Source organism: Desmodus rotundus, chromosome 1, assembly GCF_022682495.2.
Source record: "Desmodus rotundus isolate HL8 chromosome 1, HLdesRot8A.1, whole genome shotgun sequence".
In the NCBI taxonomy this organism is placed as follows: Eukaryota; Metazoa; Chordata; class Mammalia; order Chiroptera; family Phyllostomidae; genus Desmodus; species Desmodus rotundus.
Genome location: NC_071387.1, coordinates 127,366,119 through 127,391,521, shown reverse-complemented (window position 1 = coordinate 127,391,521; position 25,403 = coordinate 127,366,119). Strand labels below are relative to the sequence as shown.

Here is a 25,403-nt window from a genome sequence, read left to right as displayed (position 1 = left end):
AAATATACTCAAATACAAGACAAAGTTTTATTTTAGTCATGAAATTATATCCACCAGGTAAGAGGGTGGCGACTTGTATTCTAGTCTTTACGGACTCTGATATCATTAGGCACTGCAATTACTGAATACACTCTTTTGACAACAAAGTACTATGTGGGAGATATACTAGCTTGAAAATACATGAATCAATGCATGTTTATAAAATCAAAAAAAACAAAAACAGGGAGGCAAAAAGTTCAATATGGATATATTAAGCAGTCCTGGGGATGAGTAATTTTTCCACCACAACTCAGATATCACTGTTAAAAGCCTTTAAAAGATCTCCTTAAAAAGCAAGAGGGGGAAAATTGGGACAACTGTAACAGAATGAATAAAATATTTTGAAAAAGCAAAGGGCATGTTTTATAAACAAGTGTACACAGTGTGGGATACTATTTCAAAAATATCACTGTACAGATTCAAAATGTACCGATTTTTGTACAAATGTCCCATATTTTGTACAAATCACACGTGCTCTATAAATTTATAATACTCAAAAAGAGGCTCTAGTGGTGGAAAATGAAGAGTTAATGTTTAATTAAAGTGTTTCATGACAACTAAGATTTCAGTAAGAAAGTATTTCTAGACTAATATTTTTATAATTGTGCAAAGTAAATTTGTATGTGTAAAGAAACTGATAAATACTATAAATACATAAATTAAGCAAAAACAACAAACTCTTGTATGTGGGTATCCTCATTAGGAAAAGAATGGGAACGGCTTTAGTTTAGTTATGCTACGTTTGTGAAAGTATGAGGAGGCACATGGCCATGTGTCTGCCAAACCTAGTCTGCTTTTCCTCCTCCGTGCACAACCATAATGCATTTCCCATCACGTGACAATCAGATGAGCCCACGTAACTGAGTTACAGCCAATGGAATGTGGATAAAAGGCCTGACCATAAAAACCTCACATTCAAACTTCTATTTCTTTATTTTTTGTAGTACATTCCCCAAAAGGCATCAATAATCTTTTTATTCTTTCCAACCCTGGTGTTACAAATTCCAGACATAGAGCCTGCTTCCCACGTTCTCACTGCCAACTGTTCTACCTATCTTTAGCACACAGGATGCTCGGTTATCTATTTTCTTACCGCCTATCACTAAACTGCTAAGTCAAGGCCAAATTTCTATACTATTGTAATGGCTCCACCCTACTTTAGTATACCAGTTTCAGTATTATGCATAGTAGACTGTAATAAATACCTATCAAATCTCGATTTATTTCTTACTCATCACCATCTGTCTGCTCCTTGCAGTCTTTTCCATCTTGTGCCTCTAGGAGTTCTCTTTGCTCAGGTAGTAAATGGGTTGTGTGCCTTCCCATTTTTCCTTCAACTGGCTGACAGGTTTCATTGTAGTTGGTCTGCCCTCTCTTTGACACTAAATATTTGGTATGAGTTGGGGGCAGGCTGTTTTTCTTTTTTTAATGCTCAAGTCACCGAACTTTGAGCAGTCACATCCATGAGACCTGATGGAAAGCACCACATCATATCGTCACTCAGTAGTCCTGCCTGGGCTTTGAGCTGGATGGGACTTTGGGTTGGCCTCATTGGGAAGGAGGTTAAGTGTGCTCTCTGTGTGTGGGAAGAAAGGTGAAATGGGAGTCTGGTGATCAAAAGGATGGTCATTATGTGTTCCAGAAATTCTACTTTATTTTTACTCCTAGCTCCAGAGTCAGACTGCATTTTTTTGCTCCCATGTGGCTAGACAGAGTCACATACTTGAATTTTGGCTAATGAAATGTCAGCAGAACTCATTCTTGACACTTTCAGGCCTGGCACATGATAACTCCTACAAAATTCTCCATATACTTTACTCCCTACTGTTGGCCAGATGGAGAATACCTGGGACCTGGATGAGGAAGGAGCAAAAAGCAGCAGCTTGATCCTTGAATGACCCTCTGCTTCATAGCGGACTATAAGGTGAGGGGCAAATAAATTTTTAATTTTTAAATCAGGAGAGTTTGAAATATGCACAGAAGTCAGCCTACCCAAATATATTAAACTTGATTTATTATAAATTAATTTAAAAATACTTTGATTTTACTCTCAATCCACAAGTGACATACTTATTACTGAATGTTTAACAGGATGGCATTGACTAAGGTATAACTTATATAACTTACTTGAAGAATGAATTAGTTCAAGATAAATTAAATAGACCCAATATTTCGCAGTAAGTTTTGTCTATATCTTTTCCACTGACAGGACATAAGGGAATAAACAATCTAAATTAAAAATTATATTGGTAAATATAAGATGCTCTGTTTCCATTTGTGTGTGTACATTCATTTAAGCTTTCAAGCAATCAGAAGTTTTCATCCTTCCACTTTGGCAGAACATTGCTTAACCGCATACGGAGGTGAGGCAGCCATTAGTAACATACCTGGGGTGTTGCTTTTCAGAGCCTGTTCTCTATAATTTCTAAAAGAAGAAAAACACCATTAGGACTTTAAAAAGATAAATAAATCTTCTGACCTAACAGTCAGAGAAAGACAAGTACCATATGATTTCACTTTTATGTGGAATCTAAAGAACAAAATAAATGAACAAACAAAATACAAACAGACTTACAGATACAGGGAACAGACTGATGACTGCCAGAGGGGAGGAGATGTGAGGGACTGGGTGAGAAAACTGAAGGGATTACAAAGTACAATTTGGCAGTTACAAAGCAGTCATGGGGATGTGAAGTACAGCACAGGGAATACAGTCAATAATACTGTAGTGACCGTGTATGGGGCCAGGCGGGAACTGGAATATTGGGGGCAACCCTTGGTGAAGCACATGATCGTCCAACCACTATGCTGTACACCTGAAACTAGTAATGTTGAACACAAATTGTAATTGAAGAATAAAATTTAAAAAGAAAAAAAAGAACTTCTGACTTAAGAAGACAATGTAATAAAAATGATGATAAAACTCATTCATTGGGCTACAGTTCTCCCTCATCCCACCAGCAAGCTATAAAAAAATTATAAGACCCCCAGGTTTTAGCTTCATCAAAGGTTTGTTAGGCCCCAATATTACTACAGAAACATATGGGAACTTTCCTCTATCTTCACGGGAGCTTCTGGTTATAAAATATCCTCTGGTTACCCTGTGTCTACTCTTGAGGACGATCTAGACAAAGAATTTCAAAAATCTTCTCAAAAGGGGAATAAGTCACATATAATAAAAATTAAGATTTATATTTTGTGGGAGAGGAAAGAAATAGTGACGTGTTATTTTCAAATGAGAAAAAATGTTGCCTTTTGAGGCATGTTTGGGAGATATTATATTTTAATTATTTTCAAGGTTCCAAAGATGGTTGTACGTCTTTTCCATACTCTCTTACTTCTATCAACAAATTTTCAACAACACATTTTCCTATTATATTAAAAATGATCCCTGAGATAGAAATATATAGAAAAACAGTTTACTGAAGAAAACAGCTGTTACTGAAGAAATAAGCTTACCATGTGTGAAGATATCCCCTACTCAATTAAAAATACATATAAAAATAAATGTATTGACTTAGAACAGCTGTGAAAAGTGGTGAACAGCAGGGAGAGACAGCAGACCACCGAACATAAAGCAGTCTGGGGAAGCGGGCCGTGTTAGGGCAAGCAGCTGTATGCGCTGAAGTAGGAATACAAAATAAGATGAGTGATGTTATATAATAATGGCCCTAGGTTAACAACAATAACAAAAAAGCCCTCAAACCAACCATATTTCTATTCATAAAGTTTTGTTTAAAGAGTGAGACATGTGAGACATTTTCAGTTTTCATCAAAAGCCAACTCAAAGTTTCAAAATTTGATAACTGAAGGGAGAAACTTAAGTTACCTAGAAAAACTATTTGGCGATTACATCTTATTTTCTTATGAAGTTGAATAAATGTGTCATTGCCGTATGTGTATTTGTATATATCATCCGAAACACAAAGTTGGAGAGGTCAAAGTCACAAGATGTATTTTGTACAAGTGAGAATTATGTATGACAGGTAATCTCTTCTCTCATTATTAGAATGTGTAAATATTTAACATTTAAAAAAAACTAATAATTATCTCAGAATACAAAAATATAGTTACCTTCTAGAGCTTTTAGATCCAGATAAAGAATGGAAAAACACTGATTCAAACTTCCCTCCTTCTGTACTTGGCTTGTTTTTGTCATTTCTTATACCCTGATGGGTTTCAAGTATATTCTCTTCAGGGGACACCTTTCGGGGGGATTTTTGTTCTACAACTGAAGAATGGCAATTAGTTTCCTTCTTTCGTGTCCGTCTGACTTTTCCAATGAAGAAGTCATCACCGCTGTCACTATCCTCAGACATGGAAGACTGTTTGTAAAACCTTTCTTCTGTGCTGTCATCAAAATACTCCTTCTCTTCTTCGTGCAATTCTTCTCCATCACTGTTTTCACCAAGGGAGCTCTTGGACGCTTCCTTTTTTTTGTTTTGACACAACGGTTTCATTTTTGGGTTAGCAGGTATTTTCTGGGGTTCACAGGGAACTACAGAATCCTTTTCAGAAGGCTTTGATGGAGAATTTGCAATGTTCACTGTTTTGGGTCCTTGTTCTATCTTGGCTATTTTTTCTTTTGAAATATTTATTGATTTTTTTGCCAACATTTTGGCTTCTTTGTCTTTCTGCTCACTGACAATAGCTCCTTCATGCTGTAACTTAATGGCATCATCACTGGAACCTGTAGTGTCCTTGGAATAATTTTCTTCTGAAGCATTCTTTGATGACTGAAGTTCAGTATCATTTTGTCTCGCATCTTTAAAGGCTTTGACAGCAGCTGCAAGAGAAATAGTATACAACCTGTATCAGCAGTGAACAAATAATATAAAATGTCGCTGTTCCAGTATAGTGTTTCTACAATTATTTAGAATCACACAGCATTATTTGTACATTATATTAAATACAATCATATACTACACAATGACGTTTCCAGCAACAATGGACGGCATGTATGATGGTGGTCCCGTAAGATTACAATGCAGCCTAGGTGTGTAGCGGGCTATACCATCTACTTGTGTTAAATGCCCTCCCACTAGGATGTTTGCATAATTATGAAATGCCCTAACAATGCATTTCTCAGAATGTATCCCTGTTGTTTTGTGATGCATGATTGTATATACAGTGAATGGGTCTGAATTCACAAAGAAATCTACTGACTTTTTAGAAACCAAACTTAAAAGAATGCTCAGGAGTATCCATTTAAAATCTAAAATAAAAAAAAAAGGTCCTGGATGGTGTGGATCACTGGATTGAGTGCTGGCCTGTGAACAAAAGGATCACTGGTTCAATTCCCAGTCAGGGGACATGCCTGGGTTGCAGGTCAAATCCCTGGTTGGGGGTGCATGAGAAGCCACTACACATTGATCTTTCTCCCTCCCTTGCCCTCTCTCTAAAAATAAATAAATAAAATCTTAAAACAAAAAAACCTCCCATCATTTCATGCCTTGGATTTTTGAGGAATAGTAAAAATGTCACTGAATGCAAATAAATTTTAAAAAATGGCAACTTTGGCTTTCAGACATAAAAATAAGTATCTTCGGTGACAAAAGCATTTAATTCTTTCAATACACACACATAAATGAAAGTTATGTGGCTAAGTAGTGGCAACATCACAAGTAATAATATGAATTACATCAATAATTAGAAAATCAACTGTATTCAACATTACCATGAACATATAGTATATATTCACATATTGGAGCTTAGGAAAAAAAATACAGATTTAGTTTTTCTTCAGATATGAGATACCTTCCATATTTTCAAGCCCATTTCCACATAAGGAAATATTTGAAAGAGATATTTATAATACAAAAGATCCTTGAGCCCTCACTGGTGTAGCTCAGTAGACTGAGTGTGGGCTACCAACCACAGGGTCACTGGGTTCAATTCCCAGTCAGGGCATATGCCTGGGTTGCGGGCCAGGTTCCCAGTGGGGGGGTGCGTAAGAGGCAGCCACACACTGATGTTTCTCTCCCTCTCTCCTTCCCTTCCCCTCTCTCTTAAAAAAAAAAAAAAAAATCCTTGAAAGGACAAAGAACCAAAAATACAAATAAATCAACAGCCACTTAGTCAAAATAATGGGCGCAAATACATTTAAGTACATGGTTTAAAAGTCATTTAATTCGTACCTTTTAGCACATCTATTTTTTTCTTCAGAAGTGGGTGCGTTGCTAATCTGGCAGTTGCTCTTTCAGCTGCAGTAGAATCAGGCTGTAAATTGAACAATAAAATTCATGCTGACAAAAATACTAGTGTCCTTGAACAATTATAATTACTGTGTAAATATTCTTTGGGTACTTATTAGCTTTCCAAAATTGTGAGAAACATCACGTGTGATATTAAAAAAATATAATATAGTTTACCCTTTCAAAGAACTTAAAAGACCAAATCAAGACTAAATTAATATGACTCAAATAACATGCAGCATTAAGCTCAATGACATAACTTATGACTACTTTAACGTCTGTACTTCCATTTAATAGATACCTAGAAATGATCTAATCCTATATATTTACATTTTGTATTACATTTTGTGATACTTAGAAATGACCTAATCCTATATATTTACATTTTGTCCAGTAATACTATTGTATTCTCACCTCCCACCAGTACCTAAGTTATAGCCAACACCTGATAAAGTAGGATGATGACTGAATATGAACAGATTACGCCTATTATTTAATGTACTTATGAATTTAGAAATTTTATAATTTGGGTCAACTGCTTTAAAAATCATCTGTAGGCTGACACTTCCAAATTTCTACCTCCAGCTCTAACTTAAGCTATAGACTCATATAGCCAACTACCTACTTGATAGTTAAAAAGAGAATTCTTTGATTTTCTTCTCAAACCTACTTTTACTATTACCTTTCCCATTTTATTGCACATAATTTCAATTTTTCTGGTTGTGCAGGCCTAAAACTCAAGGGATTTCTCCAGTATATTTCTCCTTCCTTAACATCTCAAAATTAATTCTTCAGCAAATCCTGTGGTTCCAACTGCAAAATACACGCAGAACCAGTCACTTCTCACCATTTCTACTCTTACTGTCTTTGACCAACTCACCAACAGTCTTCTCACTTGGACCAATGTAGTAAGTTCACACCTGGTCACCCTCCTTAACATCCTGATCCCGCACAGCCAATTTTCCCTCTAACAGTCACAGTGAACTTGTATATATAACCAGGTCGTGCTATCTGTTCTTGATGCTTAGGCTATTCCATTGCAAGATCTCTCTCTCTGCCTGGAATACTCTACTTTCAAAGACTGATCATCTCACTGTAGTCGGGTCTCTGCTAAAATGTTATGTAAACTAACACCAGTTCCCATCACTCCTCATTTACTTCACATCGCCCAATACTTCATGCCAGTGCAGATACTTGCTCATCTGTAAAGCAGAGACTGTGTCTTCTTCATTGCTACAGACCCAGTACCTACAACAGTAACGGGTAAGAGTAGGTTGGCTCTCAATAAACATTCCATAAAGTGAGTAAATTTCATTGGTGTCTTAAAGTAGAACTACCAGCTTCAAATGTCTTACTTTTGAATTTACCCTTCATGGTAAATAGCCCAATATAAGGAATTTCCCCCCTTCCACTAATACACACTTATGAGTATCTAAGTAAAAGCAAGATGATAGCAGTTTGAAATCTATTCTGTTTGGAAGACTGATCTAGGTAATGTCACCCAGAATTATGTCTTAAAATTATACCTGGTGCAAATCTTGTGCCAGGACCACCTGAGTCATGTAACAAGCTGGGCTGCTAAAGTTTATGGGTCAAACATGCTTGCTTGAGTTTTATAAAAAACATAATAAAAACTGTAGCAAAAACCCCCCAATAAAGGACATGATTTTTCAGGCTGAAAAGGCTCAACACAATATATTAAAATAGAGTAGCATCAGAAAATCAAAGTTTATAAACTTTCACAAGGAAAAAACAAAACAAAACAAATCACCCCCCCCCAAAAAAAAAGCCATTCAGGAATCAGAATCAAAGGTCAAAAGACAATGGAGGAATGCTTCTATATTTCTGTAGAAAAATAATTTTCAAGCTAGGTAAGAATAAAAATACTTTGAGATATGCAAGGTTAAAAGAAGTTTACATCCCTTGAATCTTTCTCCCAAGAAGCTACTGCTCCACTAAAATGAAGGCTACGAAAAAAATGAGGAAGGCATGGGATATAAGAAAGAGAGATGCAGGCAAGAGGAATCACCAGGATGGTGACAGAAGTTTTACATTTAGAACACCTGGTGTATTAAATAGCTTTGGAGGAGATTTCCATAACTGTTGAGGAGTTTGGAAAGAAGATAGAAAACTAACAAAATAAACATAACAATGATAAAACTATAGGAAATAGAAATATTATGTAGAAGAGGAAAAGTAATTACTCATTATGTGACTTCCAGTCAAAATAATCATGAAATGTTCAACTGATCTAAATCTGACTCACATATATTAGGAGGCTGAAAAGGTACATAAATGACATGGAAGAGGAATGAGATCTAAATCCTTACAGACCGCAGCAGGATGTCAACAGCTACAGCGAAAAGTATATTAATGAAAACAGACAAATTTGGGGATAAATTCCGTAAGAACCAATTGACTTTGAAAGTGGGGAAAAACTAATAAAGACCTGTCAGTTTCAGAAAAAAACCTTGCAGAAGTGTTTGATTCTTAAAACAGGTGGTTGGCAAACTGGCCCATGAGCCAGGTCTCACCTGCTGCCTGTTTTTTAAAATAAAGTTTTACGGGAACACAGCCAAGTTCATTCATTCATATATATATACGTTTGCTCTATGTCACAGTGGCAGAGTTGAGTAGTTGTGACAGAGACTGTATGGCCTGCACAGCCTACAATATTTACTATAGGGTCCCTTTATGGAAAAAGGTGTGTGTGACACCTGCTCTAAATTACATGCAAGGAGAATCCTTCATGGGGGTAAACTAAAAAAATTTTTAAAATCAGCAGGTTCAATTAGCAGGTTTAAAAGTCAAGTTCAAAACAAAAACATCACCAACAGACACTTTTGTAGCCAAATCAAGGCAACTGGTTATAGCACTAACTGTGTGCCTCCTTGAATGATGGTATGTAAGTGAAGATTCTGGCTTGGCGAAAATAATTTCTACTCAGTGCAGTGCCAATACCTTTTATCCTCAGGCCAATTCCCAGAACATTCACATGAAATGTAAATATAGCAACAATGACAACAAAAACAACTAATCCTGACAAACAACTATTATACACACCACAGGAGCCCGCCCTTCTTCAGGTAACAAGGGAAAATAAGACACTCTAGCAGCAGCTATTTAACTGCTCATTTCAGAACATTTCCAGAAGCAACTAAAAACTTGATTCAAAGATAATCCCCAATATATGAACATCTGTATTTATAAAACAAATAAATTAGAAAGTAACTATTCTCATCATAGGGATTAATTTCACATTTTTAGATAAAATGTTCTAAGAATCCTAATAGGTTTTGACAATGTATTCATGTAGAATTGCCCAAAACATATCTACTACTGTTCCCAAATCCCTGCTTTGACAGCTTGCTAAAAGCTGTGATGAATTGAGTATTTTCCTTTCCAGAGTTAGCTACAACTTTCCATCTTAGCTATAAAAAGTTTCAGAAGAGCAGTGGTAATACCTGCATGTCTAGTGTTGACTCGAGGTAAATACTGTTTTGTTAACAATCATTTTATCATTGAGTTTATTTACCAATGTTATTTCTCTGCCCTGGAAGATATTACAGTGACTTAATGGTCCAATTTCAGTAAGTTCTGTATTTTTTTTTAAAAAGGCTCTAGAATTTAAAATTTTACAATTATGCATTAATCTAATAAATAAAGGTGTTATCTGTTATGTCTTTCTCTATAACTGTGTTTTTATGTTGCAATCTCTGCAGAGGATTTATTTGGGGGAAAATACCAGGCTAATAAGAAGTGAGATTGATTTTTTAAAAGTCATTGCATCGCATAATCCCAGGATTGCCACTTACACGGGAGTTGCCACAACTGGAGTTGTGCGGTATACAGTTAATGCAGCCATATGTGACAGCAGTGTGTTCAAGGAATACAGGCTTGCATTCGGAAACTGGCTACGTAATCCTGAAATCAAGTTGAAACTGCGATATAATTGTTAAAAAAATTGTTGATCTGTGTTCCCTTTACCTCTTGTTAAAATTTAAATTTAAAAAATTAAATGAATGACTTTTAATTGCATTATGAAGAATAAGTTAAGGTCAATTTAAAGTGTTAAATTTGACATTTTTTACGTAGGAGAAAGAAAAGTTTAAATGATCGCTAGAATTTATAAAATTTGATTTTTAACTAACTTTCTTTAAATTAAACAGTTTAAGAGCCACATGTATCAAATTCTGATTTCAGTCTAGTATGAGAATAGTTGTTGAAATACAAGTTTTCTTTCAAACTGAGATAACTTACTTTCATTCTGTGACCCAACTCCAAGCCCCTCTCAAACCTTTGTGGAAAGACATCAAATATAAACAACAAGCAAAACAAAAGAAAGAGGCTTGTGAAGAGAGCAGGCTCAGGTTCACACCTTTGGCAGTGAGTGCTTTGGGTCTCTGCTGCAATTTGCTAAAGGCACTGGACTAGTGTAGGAATTCACAAGAATAGGCAGGCAGTCTCTGCCATGACAGACTTGGCTCATCTCTCCTTAATTTCTCTCCTGTCCACCTTCCCTCCTCATTTACTTTCTCCCTGTTTATATTGCCATATTTATATATATATTTACATTAAACATGGCTTATTATGTGAAGGCATGGTATTAGACATAAAGACAAACACCCTCTTTGGAGGCTCATGCGCTTGTTCTAATTTAAAACGTTAAGACTAATGCACATATAACTATTCTAAGGTAGAATGTGATAAACTTCATAGGAGAGACAGAAAATGCTTTGGAGGTTTATAGAAAAATTTCAAATACCATCATACACCTTAAATTTAAATAAATTTATTTTGAAGCTTATAAGGCTAAGTAGTCTCTGTGAATAAACAGTTTTTACACCTGCATGAAAGTCCTCACAATATTCAGGGGTATGAAAGAAACCACAGCTTTCCTTATTTAAAGTTGACACAATGTCTGCCATGGAAAATTCTTAGGAAACTGTGGTTTAACACACCTTCAGTTTCTTCCATTTCAAATAAATTAAATAAAAAAGGGAAAACACCTAATTTTTTAATGGAAAATTTTCATTTTGGCATATGGGATTTACTGTGAGCACAAAGAATTTGGTGTTCAAGTTTGAAGAGAATTTCGAGAATGTACATGTAAATATAAACAACAGTCTAAAAATGAAAAAGCTCCTACATGTAATACCCATTCCTTTGAAATGATGCCTAAAACAAACTGGCTCTACATGAATTGGTAGAAGCAGAATGCTAGTAGCAGTACTTTTAATATTAATCGGACTTAATTTCAATTCTAGGTTTTACCTAAAGATATAAATCAACACATTAATATTTGTACTTACTAAAAAACATTTAGGGAGAAAATGAGAAATAATCCATTCAACTGGATTCGAAGAAGTGTGGCAACCAAGTGAACTAAGGTTTAGAGTTCACATTTAGGGGACTGGGAGACTTTTTGCATTTGTTGAACCCATAATCCCTGTAACACCATGTTTCTAAAATACAGTTTTACATATATGGAAGCTCACTCCATCCTTTTGTCCTAAACTTTCATCTTACAGGCTGAAACAAAAAACTTGGGTTTAGACTTTAGACCTACCATTTCCTACTGCCTGACTATATAGTATAGTTTTGATCTTTTTGGGCCATTGTCTTATCTGTTAAATGAGGTTATCATCATCTTCCCTGAGAAAGCTAGCATATATAAAGCACCTAATGAGTCAGGCAACTGGTACATGTTAACAAATATCAATTTGTTTCCCCTTATCCTAAAATTGTTTAATAACTGCCTTTTATTTTCTACTGGATTACATAGTCCACTAGAAAATATTGTCATTTATTCCCTTCAAATCTTCCACAGTGTCTAGCCAATTGCTATGCATGTAACAGGTGTTTTGAACTGAGACGCTCCTGAAAATCTGGCAACAGACTTTCTGGAACAGCTGGCTGGAAATGTCAGCGTTCCAGTCCCTAAACTCTCTGGCTTTAAACTCTCATCGTACATATATTAATTGGCTACTTAACCTTTCTACTCCTTTCCTTTATTTGAAAAATAAAGACACTACTACTATTACCACACACACACACACACATGTGCACACAGGCACACAAGAATATTTGCTATATGCAATTACTGTTTTATACTTTTTAAAGATCAACTGAGATAAGAATGCATAAAAAAGAACTGTGCAAGCTGTAAATGGTTACACAAATTGGTTCGGTCTGCTCTACTCTGATGGTCACATAACCTCAAGTGTGCAGAGCTCTATGTAAGTATCCTTATTTCCTACTTGGTCATCTTCCACTGAGCTCCCTTCCAATGGCAAACAAATTATTAATCAGTCTCCTCTCCCAGACATATGCTGCCTGCCTCATTTTTGTTTGAGAGGTTTAATTTATTAACAGATTTTGACATGGAAGAATTTGAATACAATGGAAGAATATCACGAAATAAAATAGTAATAAAATCACTGAAATCAAATAGCTTAGGAGGAAACTGAAAGGATTCTTAGGCAGGGCAGTTTCCCTTGCATTTAAATACCTCAAGGGTCTCTAAAGAACTTTGATGAAACAGAACTGTTTTCCCTTCCTCCCTTTCAACCTCCCTTCCTTCCTCTTTTTTTGGAGGAAGGTGCAAAAGAGCAGAAATGTAATCAGGTTTTACTTTATAACATTTCAGTCACATAGTTCCTAAACTTCTAATCTAATTACTATTACACATCACACGCCTACAAATCTAGTTATATACAAATGACTTTACTATTACAAAATACTGGTAAGCTAATATAGATGTTTGTTTCCCTACTTTCAACTTAAATGATATTTCAAACACTGGAAGGTTGAACAAAGGGTTGTAAATGGAAGACAGACCATAACCTTAAAAACTCAGTTTACATATACACATACATTAACTGCTACTAAACTTCCTAAGTGAAAATAATGTGGCTGCGAAGTTAAAAAATAAAGACACAGGATATTTTATTTTGGATATTTCCAAGTTCATGTTAAGTGATAAATATTGCCAAGTGTTACTGTTAAAGAGTTTAGATGAAAACATAATATTATTAAGGAACTAAAAATAAATTGCTTTTTACTCTCACCACAAATTAAACATTAATAAAATACTTTTAGAACTAGCAATCAAAAAGTTCAAAAAAAATTCACTCCTGTAAAAAGCTTAAACTCTTTTTTAAAACTGTCAAGAGAAAACAAAAATATATTCTCCCATATTTTTATACCATTATCACTATTCTATTTAAGGTATCATTATTTTGTGTGAGATATAGACCAAACCCCAAGTTTAAAACTATAACAAAACCACAATTTTCCCATTTTTATGAATGAGCCCTATGAAATAGTATCTACTGTGAAACTGTAGTAGTATAAAGTGAAGACGCTGCTGTAACTTCATACTCACGACGTCCGTGTTGCTTCTGACAAGAACAATGATGGCAACAAATCCTCAGCACACAAAACGCCTATATTCTGGCCTTCTTACAATAAAATAGTTTAACATTTAACATGCCTAACAATTAATTGTAGAGAAGTCTGTGCTAGTCTACATAAATACAGAACAAGAGTATTTTTTTTTTGCTTAAGGCTAGAATAGACAACCTGATATTTACGGTTGGGGACTGCAACATACCTCTCTCGGTCATCGATATAACAAGCAAAAAGAAAATTGGTAAAGATATAAATCACCTGAACAATACCATCAACCAATTTGACCTAATGACATTTATAGGACACTGATCCCAATAGAATACATGTTGTTTTCAAGGGCACATAAAATAGTCACCAAGGTAAGCCATAACACAGATAATAAAGTTCAAAGAATAAAAATCAAAAAAAGTATGTTAGTGTATCATAAAGACAACAGTAGCAAAATATACCCAGAAAAATCCCCTAGTTGCTCAGAAATTAAAGAATATATTTCTAATTAAACTATGGGTGAAAGATAAAGTTTCAAGGGAAATTCAAAATATTTTGAATTCAAATAAAATGAAAATATAACATCAAATATATGGGATGTAGCTGAAGTAGTTCTTAGAGGGAAATTAATAGCATTAAATGCTTATATTAGAAAAGATGGTCCAAAATGAGTAGTTTAAGTTTCCACATTAAGAAACTAGAAGAAGTGCAAAGTAAACACAAATGCAAGAAGAAACAAATAATACAGAGTAGAGCAAATGTCAATGAAAGTGAAAACAGAAAAGCAATATAGAAAAATCAATCAAGCCAAAATCTGCCCTGAGGTGGAACTCTCTTATGGAGGCATTAGCAAAGTAGGAAGAAATATAAAAAGGCAAATAAGCAGCAGTAGCACTGGTAAATCCAAGAACCAGATGATCTGGGCAAAAGTCCTAATTGCCACATAATTGTGGAATATAGCCTTAATCGCCTCACTACTGTCTTTCAGTTGTTCTCATTTGTAAAATGGGGGTTAAATATAATGGTTCACAGGGTAAATGCAGAATTTAAAGGAAATATTCAAGGAAATGATTTGGAAGGAATAAAAATGATTCTTTGTTTGAATAAGTAAGACTGACAAACTGCTATCTAACTCATAAAAATCATATTTAGTTCAACATACCTTTAAAGACCGTGAAAGCTTGATAACACATCGAAGCAATATTCATAAATTACCACAAAATATATTTTTTTGGTGGCAAGACTGGAGTTCACATGGGGAAAATTCATTATACGTTTATACAACCTGGCTTCTTGATGAGTTTTCTCATCAAGGAAAAACTCAAAAATATAAATAAGAAACTTTTCCTAAAAAATAAAATAAAATAAAATCCATTGCAGATATACCTTTTTGCAGATTTTTTCAAAATTGATATCATCACCAAGGGCAGACTTCGTTACTATATCAGGTTTCAATTCCTGTAAAACACATACACACACAAAATAATTTTAGTTATAAATCCAATTTTAAACTGTCATTATTGAGTTAAATTCCTTTCTGGTTTGTTTTTAAGAAATATGGTATTATATAAATTCTTAACTTTTAGAAAAGAACAATTCCTATCACACACAGTAAGAAATGACCATGCTATGAAAAACAGCCATAGCAAAATGAATTTAAAAGCTAATGTCCCCAAAACAACTATATTCAAATTCTATAAAAGCCAGAAAATCCAACGTGTCAAAATCTCTACGATAAAAACATTTCCTTGACAAAAATAAGATTAAAATAATTCAAAATATTAATTTAAGAACTCATAAGCTCAAATTTTTACTTATTTTAATGACACAGGACATTGGCAATCTTATCAATTTATAGAGAAATGTAGAGATTTATTGAGATTTAATAAATTAATTCAATTTAATTCTTAATTGAAAAAAAGTCATAAAATACTTTTCTATTATGCCAGGAATGAATCCAGATTTACTTTAGAAAATTAAAAAAAAACCACACACACTAAGTAGTAAAATCATTAACCATGTTTAGATGGTTATAATTTCATCACATACTCTTCTTCATGTTGAAGAGAATTTTACTTTGATATGCATTCCACTAAGGGAATGATGGATGACTTTAAGATCATATATGAATGAAAATTATGAATGAAAATTTTCAAGACTTCGGCCAAGATGGAGACATAGGTAGATACACTTTGCCTCCTTGAACAACCAAAAGAAGGACAACAACAAATTTAAAAACAAAAAATAACCTGAACTGCCAGAACATCGAACTATATGGAAGTCTGACAACCAAGGAATTAAAGAAGAAACATTCACCTAGACTGGTAGGAGGGGAGATTGGCAGCTGCGGCAGAGAGGATGCCTGGGAAAGCAGTGGCTGGAGGACTGGCTCACCGGGGATCCCACATTTGCTTGCAGATAAATGGGATAAACCGGGAGGAACAAATGGGGAGTGAGACAGGCCCCACAACCCAGGGTTCCAGCATGGGAAACTAAAGACTCAAAACCTCTACCTGTAAAAATCTGATGGGGTTGAGGTGGCGGGAGAAACTCCCAGTCTCACAGGAGAGTCTGTTAGAGTGACCCACAGGGTCCTAGAGTGTACACAAACCTACCCACCTTGGAATCAGCACCAGAAAGGCCCAATTTGCTTGTGGGTAGCGGCAGAAGTGAATGAAAGCCAGCTGAGAGCTGAGCATGTGGAACCGTTCCCTCTCTGGCCTAACCCCCACAACACAGTGCCACAACACAGCAAAGTGGGTTGCCCTGCCCTGGGAAATACCTAAGGCTCCACGCCCTGCAACATAACAGGTGCAATGAGGCAAAGAAATATGGCCTAAGTAAAAGAACAGATTAAAACTCCAGAGAAACAACTTAGCAACCAAGAGATAACCAACCTATCAGCTGCAGGGTTCAAAACACTGGTAATCAGGATGCTCACAGAAACAATTTAGTATGGCTGCAAAATAAAGGAAGAAGTGAAGGCTATACAAAGTGAAATAAAGAAGAATATATGGGGAACCAACAGTGAAAGGAAGGAAACCGGGATTCAAATCAACAATTTGGAACAGAAGGAAGAAATAAACATTCAACCAGAACAGAATGAAGAAACAAAATTCAAAAAAAAAATGAGGAGAGGCTTAGGAACCTATGGGGCAACTTTAAACATTCCAATAGCCAAATCATAGGGGTGCCAGAAGGAGAAGACAACCAAGAAATTGAAAACTTACTTGAAAAAATAATGAAAGAGAACTTCCCCAATCTGGCAAAGGACTTCTAGAAGTACAGGAAGCTCAGAGAGTCCCAAAGAAGTTGGACCCAAGGAAGCACACATCAAGGTACATCATAATTATCTCACCAAGATTAAAGAGGAGAGAATCTTAAAAGCATCAAGAGAAAAGGAGACAGTTACCTATAAAGGAGTTTTCATAAAACTATCAGTTGATTTCTCGAAAGAAAGCCTGAAGGGAAGAAAGGGCTGTAAAGAAGTATTCCAAGTCATGAAAGGCAAGGACCTACACCCAAGATTACTCTATCCAGCAAAGCTATCATTTAGAATGGAAGGAGAGATAAAGTGCTTCCCAGATAAGGTCAAGTTAAAGGAGTTCATCATCACCAAGCCCTTATATATGAAAAGTTAAAGGGATGTATCTCAGAAAAAGAAGTAGATCAAAACTATGAATAGTAAAATGACAACAAACTTACAACTATCAACAACTGAACCTAAAAAAAATAAAAGCGAACTAAGCAAACAACTAGAACAGGAGCCGAATCAGAGAAATGGAGATCACATGGAGGGTTATCAATGGGTAGGGGACAGGAGAAGAATGGAAGAAAAGGTACAGGGAATAAGAAGCATAATTTGTAGGTACAAAACAGACAGGCAGAGGTTAAGAACAGTATGGGAAATGGAGAAGCCAAAGAACTTATATGTATGACCCATGGACATGAACTAAAGGGGTGGAGGGAATGCTAGTGGGAGGGGGTGTGCAGGGTGGAGGGGAAAAAATGGGACTGTAATAGCATAATCAATAAAATTGAAAAAAGAATGAAAATTTCCTATATTAATAATTATCAGGTCGCTTAATGTATATGCATATAGAGATAGACAGATAATGAAATGTGTGCTGCTGGTTTTGAAGATAGTGCAAGGGTCCATGAGTCAAGCAATGCAGGTGGCTCTAAAAGCTGAAAAAAGGCAAGAAACTGATACACCCCTAAGTCTCCAGAAGAAATACAGCCCTGCCAACATCTTGATTTTAAGATTTCTGATCTCTAGAACTGTTAAGATAATAAATCTGTTGCTTTGAAACACTAAATTTGTGGTAATCTGTTATAGCAGCATTAGGATACTACTCTATTTTCTATTTCCTACCAATCTTCATTTTATAAAATAACTCATTATAGCATATTATTTGAACAAGCACCATGTGCCATAAATAATGCCTAGAATTAAATATTTACCTTAAAACTATCAAAGTGAAATTCAGATAAATTAGTTGGCTTAAACTTTCCTTATCACAACACTGATACTTCAGTATTTTGGGGCCAATTTGTCTAGTGCCTTAGTGTAATTAAAAGGGAATATTACTTCCTAAAATATAGTTCTTAATAAAATTTTAAAATGGTATTTAAGAAGGAAAACTATGTTGAAAGAAATGTTGTGCATGACTGAAATTTCCGTTCAGTGCTATCATAGTAGATATCGAAGAACTCATAAATCAAATGGGCTTTTCGACAATGCAGAAACTGCAATAAATAATATACTATTAAGTTACTCTTTCCACATATATTGCCTTTCAGAGTAAGATGCTTTTTGATGTGTTATCACAAATGAACAGATGCCACTAATATTGGTATTCCCCCGAGAAAATAAGAGAAAATTTAACCCACAGCCTTTCTGAATCCTGCTAAGAGTCTACTGTGGAGTCTTTTTGGGAGGTTCATGCTAAACTGCCATGATTTACAAATCATCTCTTAAATGCTCTAAATTCTAGATTTATACATATTCTAATTCAGGATGTCTAATATATTTTATGAGAAGAAGTTTTAAACAGTTGTTTCATTATTCTTGGACTGAATTTAATAGTTTTTAATTTAAACACAAAATTTAAATTACTTGAATTTAAAGAATACATTAATTACCCTTCAAACTGATCATGTTTACTACAGCAAAATTCACCAGGATTTACTATATCAGCAATTTAAACTGTAGAAGGTATTGGGAAGTGATTTTTTGAAGATCTTAAATAATTCATAATTTTTAAAGAATGCCTGGGATGGTGAATAATTTCTTGGATTTGTGGTGGTGGTACCTTACCTGACAATACATATACTCGCTTCATTATAAACGAAGGTTTCCCACAAGAGATTTGAAAATCAAGTAAGACTGCAGGCTTTGTGGATAAAACTCCAAAAAGCCATAATTTAGGTAAAGTAGAGAACTCTGAAAGACAAATGGTATTTAGAGTCTTGAACATTAGAGTTTTAACAATTTCAGCTTTCTGGCTAACTATTTAGAAGTGGCAGTACACTGTAACCAGCTTGCTGCAAACAGTTCGCCTTCAAGTGCATGAGAAGGAAGCATGCTTGACCCAGGTCAGGCAATAAACTACCCAGTCAAAAGAAACGGGCCCAAGCAACTTCATAAAAGCAATCAGGGAATAATTTACGCTTTTATTCATCTTTATCTTCCATTTTCTTGATAGAAAAATGGAATGAAGAGCCTAGAGTAAAAGTTTTTCAATGGTAAGAATGGTGTCTTGTTTAGCTTTGACTATTAGTTTCTAGGACAATGTCACATTTGTTGAACAAAATTGGATCAGAGTGAAAAATTTTTAAATGCCTATTTCTGAGTGAAAAAAGAGAAAAATCTAAAGAGCTCCGTAGAGTCTCCTTTCAATAGAAAAGTCAAATTCAGACTTGCCAAGGAATTATGAATTGCCAATGTAGCTTTGCTTTAGAGAAGCAAATTGAACAGAACAAATACTGGAAAAAACAGCCATGAGGACTGCTAGATACTGCAAAGTACAGCACTTACTGCTCTAAAGTATTCTATATTACTATAACTTTTATTTGTAATAGGAAAAGGTAAAACACTACTTAAGAACTCATTGAACCATAGATATTATATTGTGAATGGCTGGGAAACCACATTAGCTAATAAACCAGGCAGCGCAAGCTACAAATTAATACTCTGCTCTTTCTGAGAAAGGATTTCATGCCAGTTGGAAAACTAAGATCCATTTCTAGACCCAGCAATAAACATTTTAAGATAAAAGCTATGTAACTATCCCAAGGACATTTTATATGTACTCAGTGTTGAAAGTCATTTGATTCCCTCCTGCACCATAGTTAAACACAGTTAAGAAGATATTAATTAGAAATGTGAAAGGAAAGAGTTCAGTACTTATACAGTAATTTTACACTGTGCCATTTCTAGTGTATGGGGTTAATTCTAAGTAAAACGACTAACCAGTAGGAACATGAAGGTTTCTTTTATACAGAAGTAATTCCAATACTTTTTTTTAGATAAAGTATGTCAAATTTTAGAAAGGTTTTACTCTACTTTAAATTGAATATAATCATTTAAAATATTTTGTAATTTCAAATGAAGAACAAAATGTACTATTCTATATGGTAATTTGCAAATTTTATAAGAAAGTTATAAATTATGGACTTGGGAGAAAAACAAAACACCTAGATATATTTCAATTTATAAAAAAAAGTTGAACATTTTTAAATCAAAGAAATTTTAAATATGAAAAGTGGCCACACACACCCCCAAAAAAAGATTGTAGAAACACAAATAAAACCATTCTCAATGAGAAAACCATGGATCAAGGATAAATAATGGGAAGATGAAGGTACCAGAGTTATTTAACAGGCAGTAAATATAGAATACTGCACTAAACAACTTTCAAATGTGTATAAGAGAGACTTGTACTGAAGTAGAAAAGTAAAATGAACATTTTACTTAATTTTACAAAAATGGTGCAAAGGTTTTTCATTTAAAACTTTAAATTTACCACCAATGCAAAGGAAATTAAAAATATCAGTAATTGCTAATCAAATGTTAACTGAACTTAGCTTCTGAAACTGGGCTTAATTAGGTAGTTTCCTTAGATTTCCTTAAAATGACTCAAGCCTGGAAATTCTTAATCTTTCCACTTGGGAGCTTATTCATTAATGAGCAGGGCTCTGTGTTGACTTGTTTAAGACACATTTTATTTTTACACATTCAATCCAGTTATTTTCTAGCATCCGTATTAGTTTTTTTTTTTTAATTTAACCTTTCAAATAGAAATATCCAAACCATCTTAAAGACAAACAAAAGCACTCAATTGTTTATGATATATATGAAGTTACTAATCCATCACAAAACATTAGATTATAAGGAATTTCACTATCATGTAATTCTACACTTGTGCAAAGAGTTAACTCAGCAGGCCTGTGTTGCTCAAACTCTGCACATACCGGAAAAGGCCTATCTTCAGGACTGGTCCTTGGCCAGCTTCTGGGAAATGAGCTCTGAGCCCTTGGGCTGGAGGGTTCTAATTTAATCAGATAGCTTATGCTTACACTGTGATTTCTGGTGACCACTTCTTTTTTCTGGGAGGCTGGAGAATGAGTAGTTGAGGTCAGTCATGCGGGTGATTCACACCTATTTGACTGGCTCCAAATGAAACCCCTAGAAACCAAGGTTCAAACGTGCTTCCCTGGTTGGCAACACCTTGCAAGTGGGAGAGGACACCTACAGGTTTAAGCCTGGCTCCTTTAGAACTTCCCCATATGCCTTTTCCATTTGCTGATTTTCATGTCTCTCCTTGAACGGTAATAAGCTTACTATAATTATAAACGTTTTTCTTTCTTTCTTTTTTTTTTTAAGTGCTGTGAATCCTTCTGGTGCGCTTCAGGGTAATCTTAGGAACTCCTGACTCATTCAGTTTTGGAAGGGGAAATGATAACCCAAGAGAGTGTTTAAGAGTCTCACTCAACATAGGACACGAGGGCTAGGACTAGAATCCCCATGTTTTGTTTTTTTGTCATATACTGTTGTCAGTACTGGTGATAAATTACAAACTGTTTTAATTTCTTCCTAATCACATTAAAGTAACATTGTTTAAATTTCCTACATTAAAAGTAGTCATCCACAAATAACCAGATTCATCAGCACACTCCAGTTCCCTTACTCTCCACGGCCAGATTCTAACGCTTTGCCTGTTTTCAAAAGAGCACATATTTAATTAGAATTACATAATCCCAGTTTCGGTTATTTGGCCATCTCCTTGTCTATCTTCTCTCCAAAGGCTTTTGTTTGAACAATCAAATACAGTAGTCCCTGTTATCCAATGAAGAGATATTTCAAATGAATGATCTATGAATACCTAAAACCATGGATAGTACCGAATCATACATATAAACCATGTTTTTCCTTATACATACATGCATACATACGCATGATAAAGGTTAATTTATATATAAGGCACAGTAAGAGATTAACAACAACTGGACTACAATAATGGTAAAATAGAACAATTATAACAATACACTGTAATAAAAAAAAAGTTATGTAAATACGGACCCTCTCTCAAAATATCTTACTATACTTTATGCATCTTTTCCCTTAAAGGAGGCACTTTATAACTTCTCTTTGGCGTGTCCGAATTGCCAGCATCACTGCTCTTGCACTTTGGGTTCATTATTAGGTAAAATAAGGGTGACGTCAACACAAGAACTGTGATACCATGACAGTAGATGTGATAATGCAGATGGCTATTAAGTGACTAACAGGCAGGCAGCATATACAATGTGGATACGAAGGACAAAGAGATGATTCACGTCATGGGTGGGACACAACAGGACAATGTGCAATTTCACCATGCTACTCATAAGGGTGCACAACTTAAAACTTCTTAATTGTTTATTTCTGGAATTTGCCACTTAACATTTTCAGACTGCAACTGCCTGCATGTAACAGAAGCGGCAGAGAGAGAAACTGGATGAGGGACGACTGTACACTGACTCATTACTCTATCACAGCAGTGTTGTCTCTGCTCAGGTGGGGAAAAATATGTTCGCAACCAAACTACTTACACTGGGCTATGGGGAAGGACACTGTATCATGACAAAAAGTAACTTGGAGGCAGTAACCATATAGACATTTTAAATTCCAAGAGGCTCTCATTAAGGTTGTGCTTTTTTTTTTTTTTTAAGGTTTTATTTATTATTTTGAGAGAGAGGGGAAGGGAGGGAGAAAAGAAGGGAGTAAAACATCAATGTATGGTTGCCTCTAGCATACCCAGTACTGGGGACATGGCCTGAAACCCAAGCATGTGCCCTGACTGGGAATTGAACTGGCGATGCTTTGGTTCGCAGGCCCGCGCTCAATCCATTGAGCCACACCAGCCAGGGCTCAAGGTTGGGCTTTTAATTGAATAAAATATAAAATGTGTTTGTATTTTCCAAAAGGTGATTAAAACTGAAACATGATGTTTATATTATGAGGGGTTAATTCCCAATACAAAGAATTACAGAGTGCCAGGAAAAGTCTGGCTTCTTGGGAGTGTTTTTTTTTTTTTTCCTTCTTTTGTCTATTTAAAAATGAGGCAAGAAATGCATTTCTCTGAAATAATCTGAAATAACTTATGAGAGAGCTATTGACATCCAAACATTCATGCTTTTCCACAGATGGGAATCTCATTATGGTTTCCTTCAGTGACAATAAAAAACCTTATTTCCTAAATATTGTTCTACTGTTTCTTAAATATGCCTCTACCAGATGGAAGTCAATAGGTTATATACTCTCTCATCACATCACCAAAGAATTTTTCCAAAAAAAAAATAATCTTGGTCTTCCTTCTTCACCTATTCCTGTGTTCTCTATTGAAATTAACAGCATCTGCAGCTTTTGCTGCTCAGGTTAGACAGCTCAGGCACCTGACACTGTGGACCTCTTTGTCATGCTGTGTTATGCTCCCATCCCCCTTTTTGCTTTCTCTGCTGTAGTGTCTGTTGAATGTGGTTTCCTTCTTTGGATTACCATTATCCTACCCACAGGCTCAAGACTTCATTATGGATTGTGTGGATTTTAACAGCATAACTAGTTTTCCTGCTTCCAGGACCAGTAACACCAAGACGTATTATATGTCACCGTCCTATATAAAGAATGAAATCAAACACTTTATGTCTGACATTCAAATCCTTTCATTACCTGGCTTCAATGCATTTTTTTTTTGCTCTAACATTATAATACATTTCTTCTAGGGGTTCTCACATGCCATATTATTCAGTTTTACATAGAGTCCCCTAGGTAAATTTTCTATTTTCCAACCTCAGTATCTTTGGTCAACTGTCTGCTTTAAAAAATTTGACTTGTGAAATGCCTTTCTCTAACTGGCCACCTACCTTTCTCACTCCCCTTCCCCCTCAATCAAAACCTATCAAAATTTCAACTCTTGCTTGCTAAATACCACTAAAATGAGAGAGAACATCTTAGAAAAAAATGGCTGACTACAGATCTGAGGTAGGAAAAGTATAAGCCCTGCAATATTTTGTTATGACAGAAAAGGAAGAACTAATGAGGATTTCTCATATAAGTTACCTTTGATGGGATACAATTGGTCAAATTTGGGTGTGATAAAAGAATAATGACAATGACCATATAATTTGTTACTCAAATGAGACCCCACCTGAGAATGAAATGAGGCACCACAAAAATTATGCTGGGACCAAGTTGTGAATACCACCAGGAGAATCGCAGGAAAATGTGGTCATAGGGTCACCCTAATTGTAACACTGGTCAATTCCTCCTATCTCCAAATGCTCCTTATTTTTTCTTAAACACGCTTTAAGCAGGCTCCTGCTGCAATTACTCCAGCCAATGTCATTCTTGCAAAATCACTAACCATTTCCATGCTACTAAATCTCAGTGCTGCTCTTACTCAACATAGCAGCAGCATCTGAAGCCTGTACTACAAGGGGCCCACCCTCCAGGAGATAATTCCTTGGCCAATCATCACCTTTCAACAAGTTAATTCCTTCTTTCTCTTTGATACACTTTCTTTGTATGACTTTCAGGATCCATGCTCTTGGTTTTGATACCTTAGCCTCCTTTGCTAGTTCTTCCTCTTCTTTCTAGCTAAAGAGTGGACCAGGATTCTGTCCTTGGTACTCTTCACCATCTTCATCTTATATTGCCTTAGTGATTTCATCTTGTCTCATGACTTTAAATATCACATACAAGTTAACAACTCCCCAAAGTCTCGGATCTGTAGCCCAACACTGTCTTCTGCACTCTTATTAAACTACTTCATACCATCACTCCTAATCCTTCCTACTCTGCTCTACTTTTTCATAGCATATCATCTACTAACATAGTACGTGATTATTTATTGTCTTCCACAATCCCCCCAAAATAATTACAAAGGTCAGAACACTTTGTCTATTTTGTTTCACAGGTATATTTCAAGTGCCTAGAAAAGTTCATGGCATTCTGTAAACGCTCAAAAATACTTGTTGAAAGAATGGACACTGAAGTTGTTTTTACTTGTTAAGCATCACAGATTTTTAAACTGAGTATCTTAGTTATCTCAATATTGGGTATAGCATCAGCTAGACCTGCCAGTGACACTACCCCGTTCAACAGCTATTATAGAGAGCGCATCTAGTAACTATGTCTCTCACTCAGGTTTATCATTTTTTAATTATCTGAGTTGAAAAAAATCTTTAATCTTCTCCATGTTGAGATATTAATCTAAATCACTGTCA

At 35.3% G+C, this 25,403-nt stretch overlaps 1 protein-coding gene across 3 annotated transcripts in view; it reads right to left on the bottom strand.

Moving 5' to 3' along the window:
* Nucleotides 1–25,403, bottom strand: part of SRFBP1 (serum response factor binding protein 1) — a 64,027-nt gene that overhangs the window by 2,117 nt on the left and 36,507 nt on the right. For all 3 annotated transcript variants that reach the window (XM_024571386.3, XM_024571387.3, XM_053910614.2), the window contains 4 exons: nt 15,021–15,092; nt 6,177–6,258; nt 4,114–4,825; nt 2,427–2,464 (listed from right to left, as the gene is read on the bottom strand). In XM_024571386.3, coding sequence (XP_024427154.3) covers nt 2,427–2,464; nt 4,114–4,825; nt 6,177–6,258; nt 15,021–15,092 — 904 coding nt within the window. The remainder of the gene's footprint in view (nt 1–2,426; nt 2,465–4,113; nt 4,826–6,176; nt 6,259–15,020; nt 15,093–25,403) is intronic.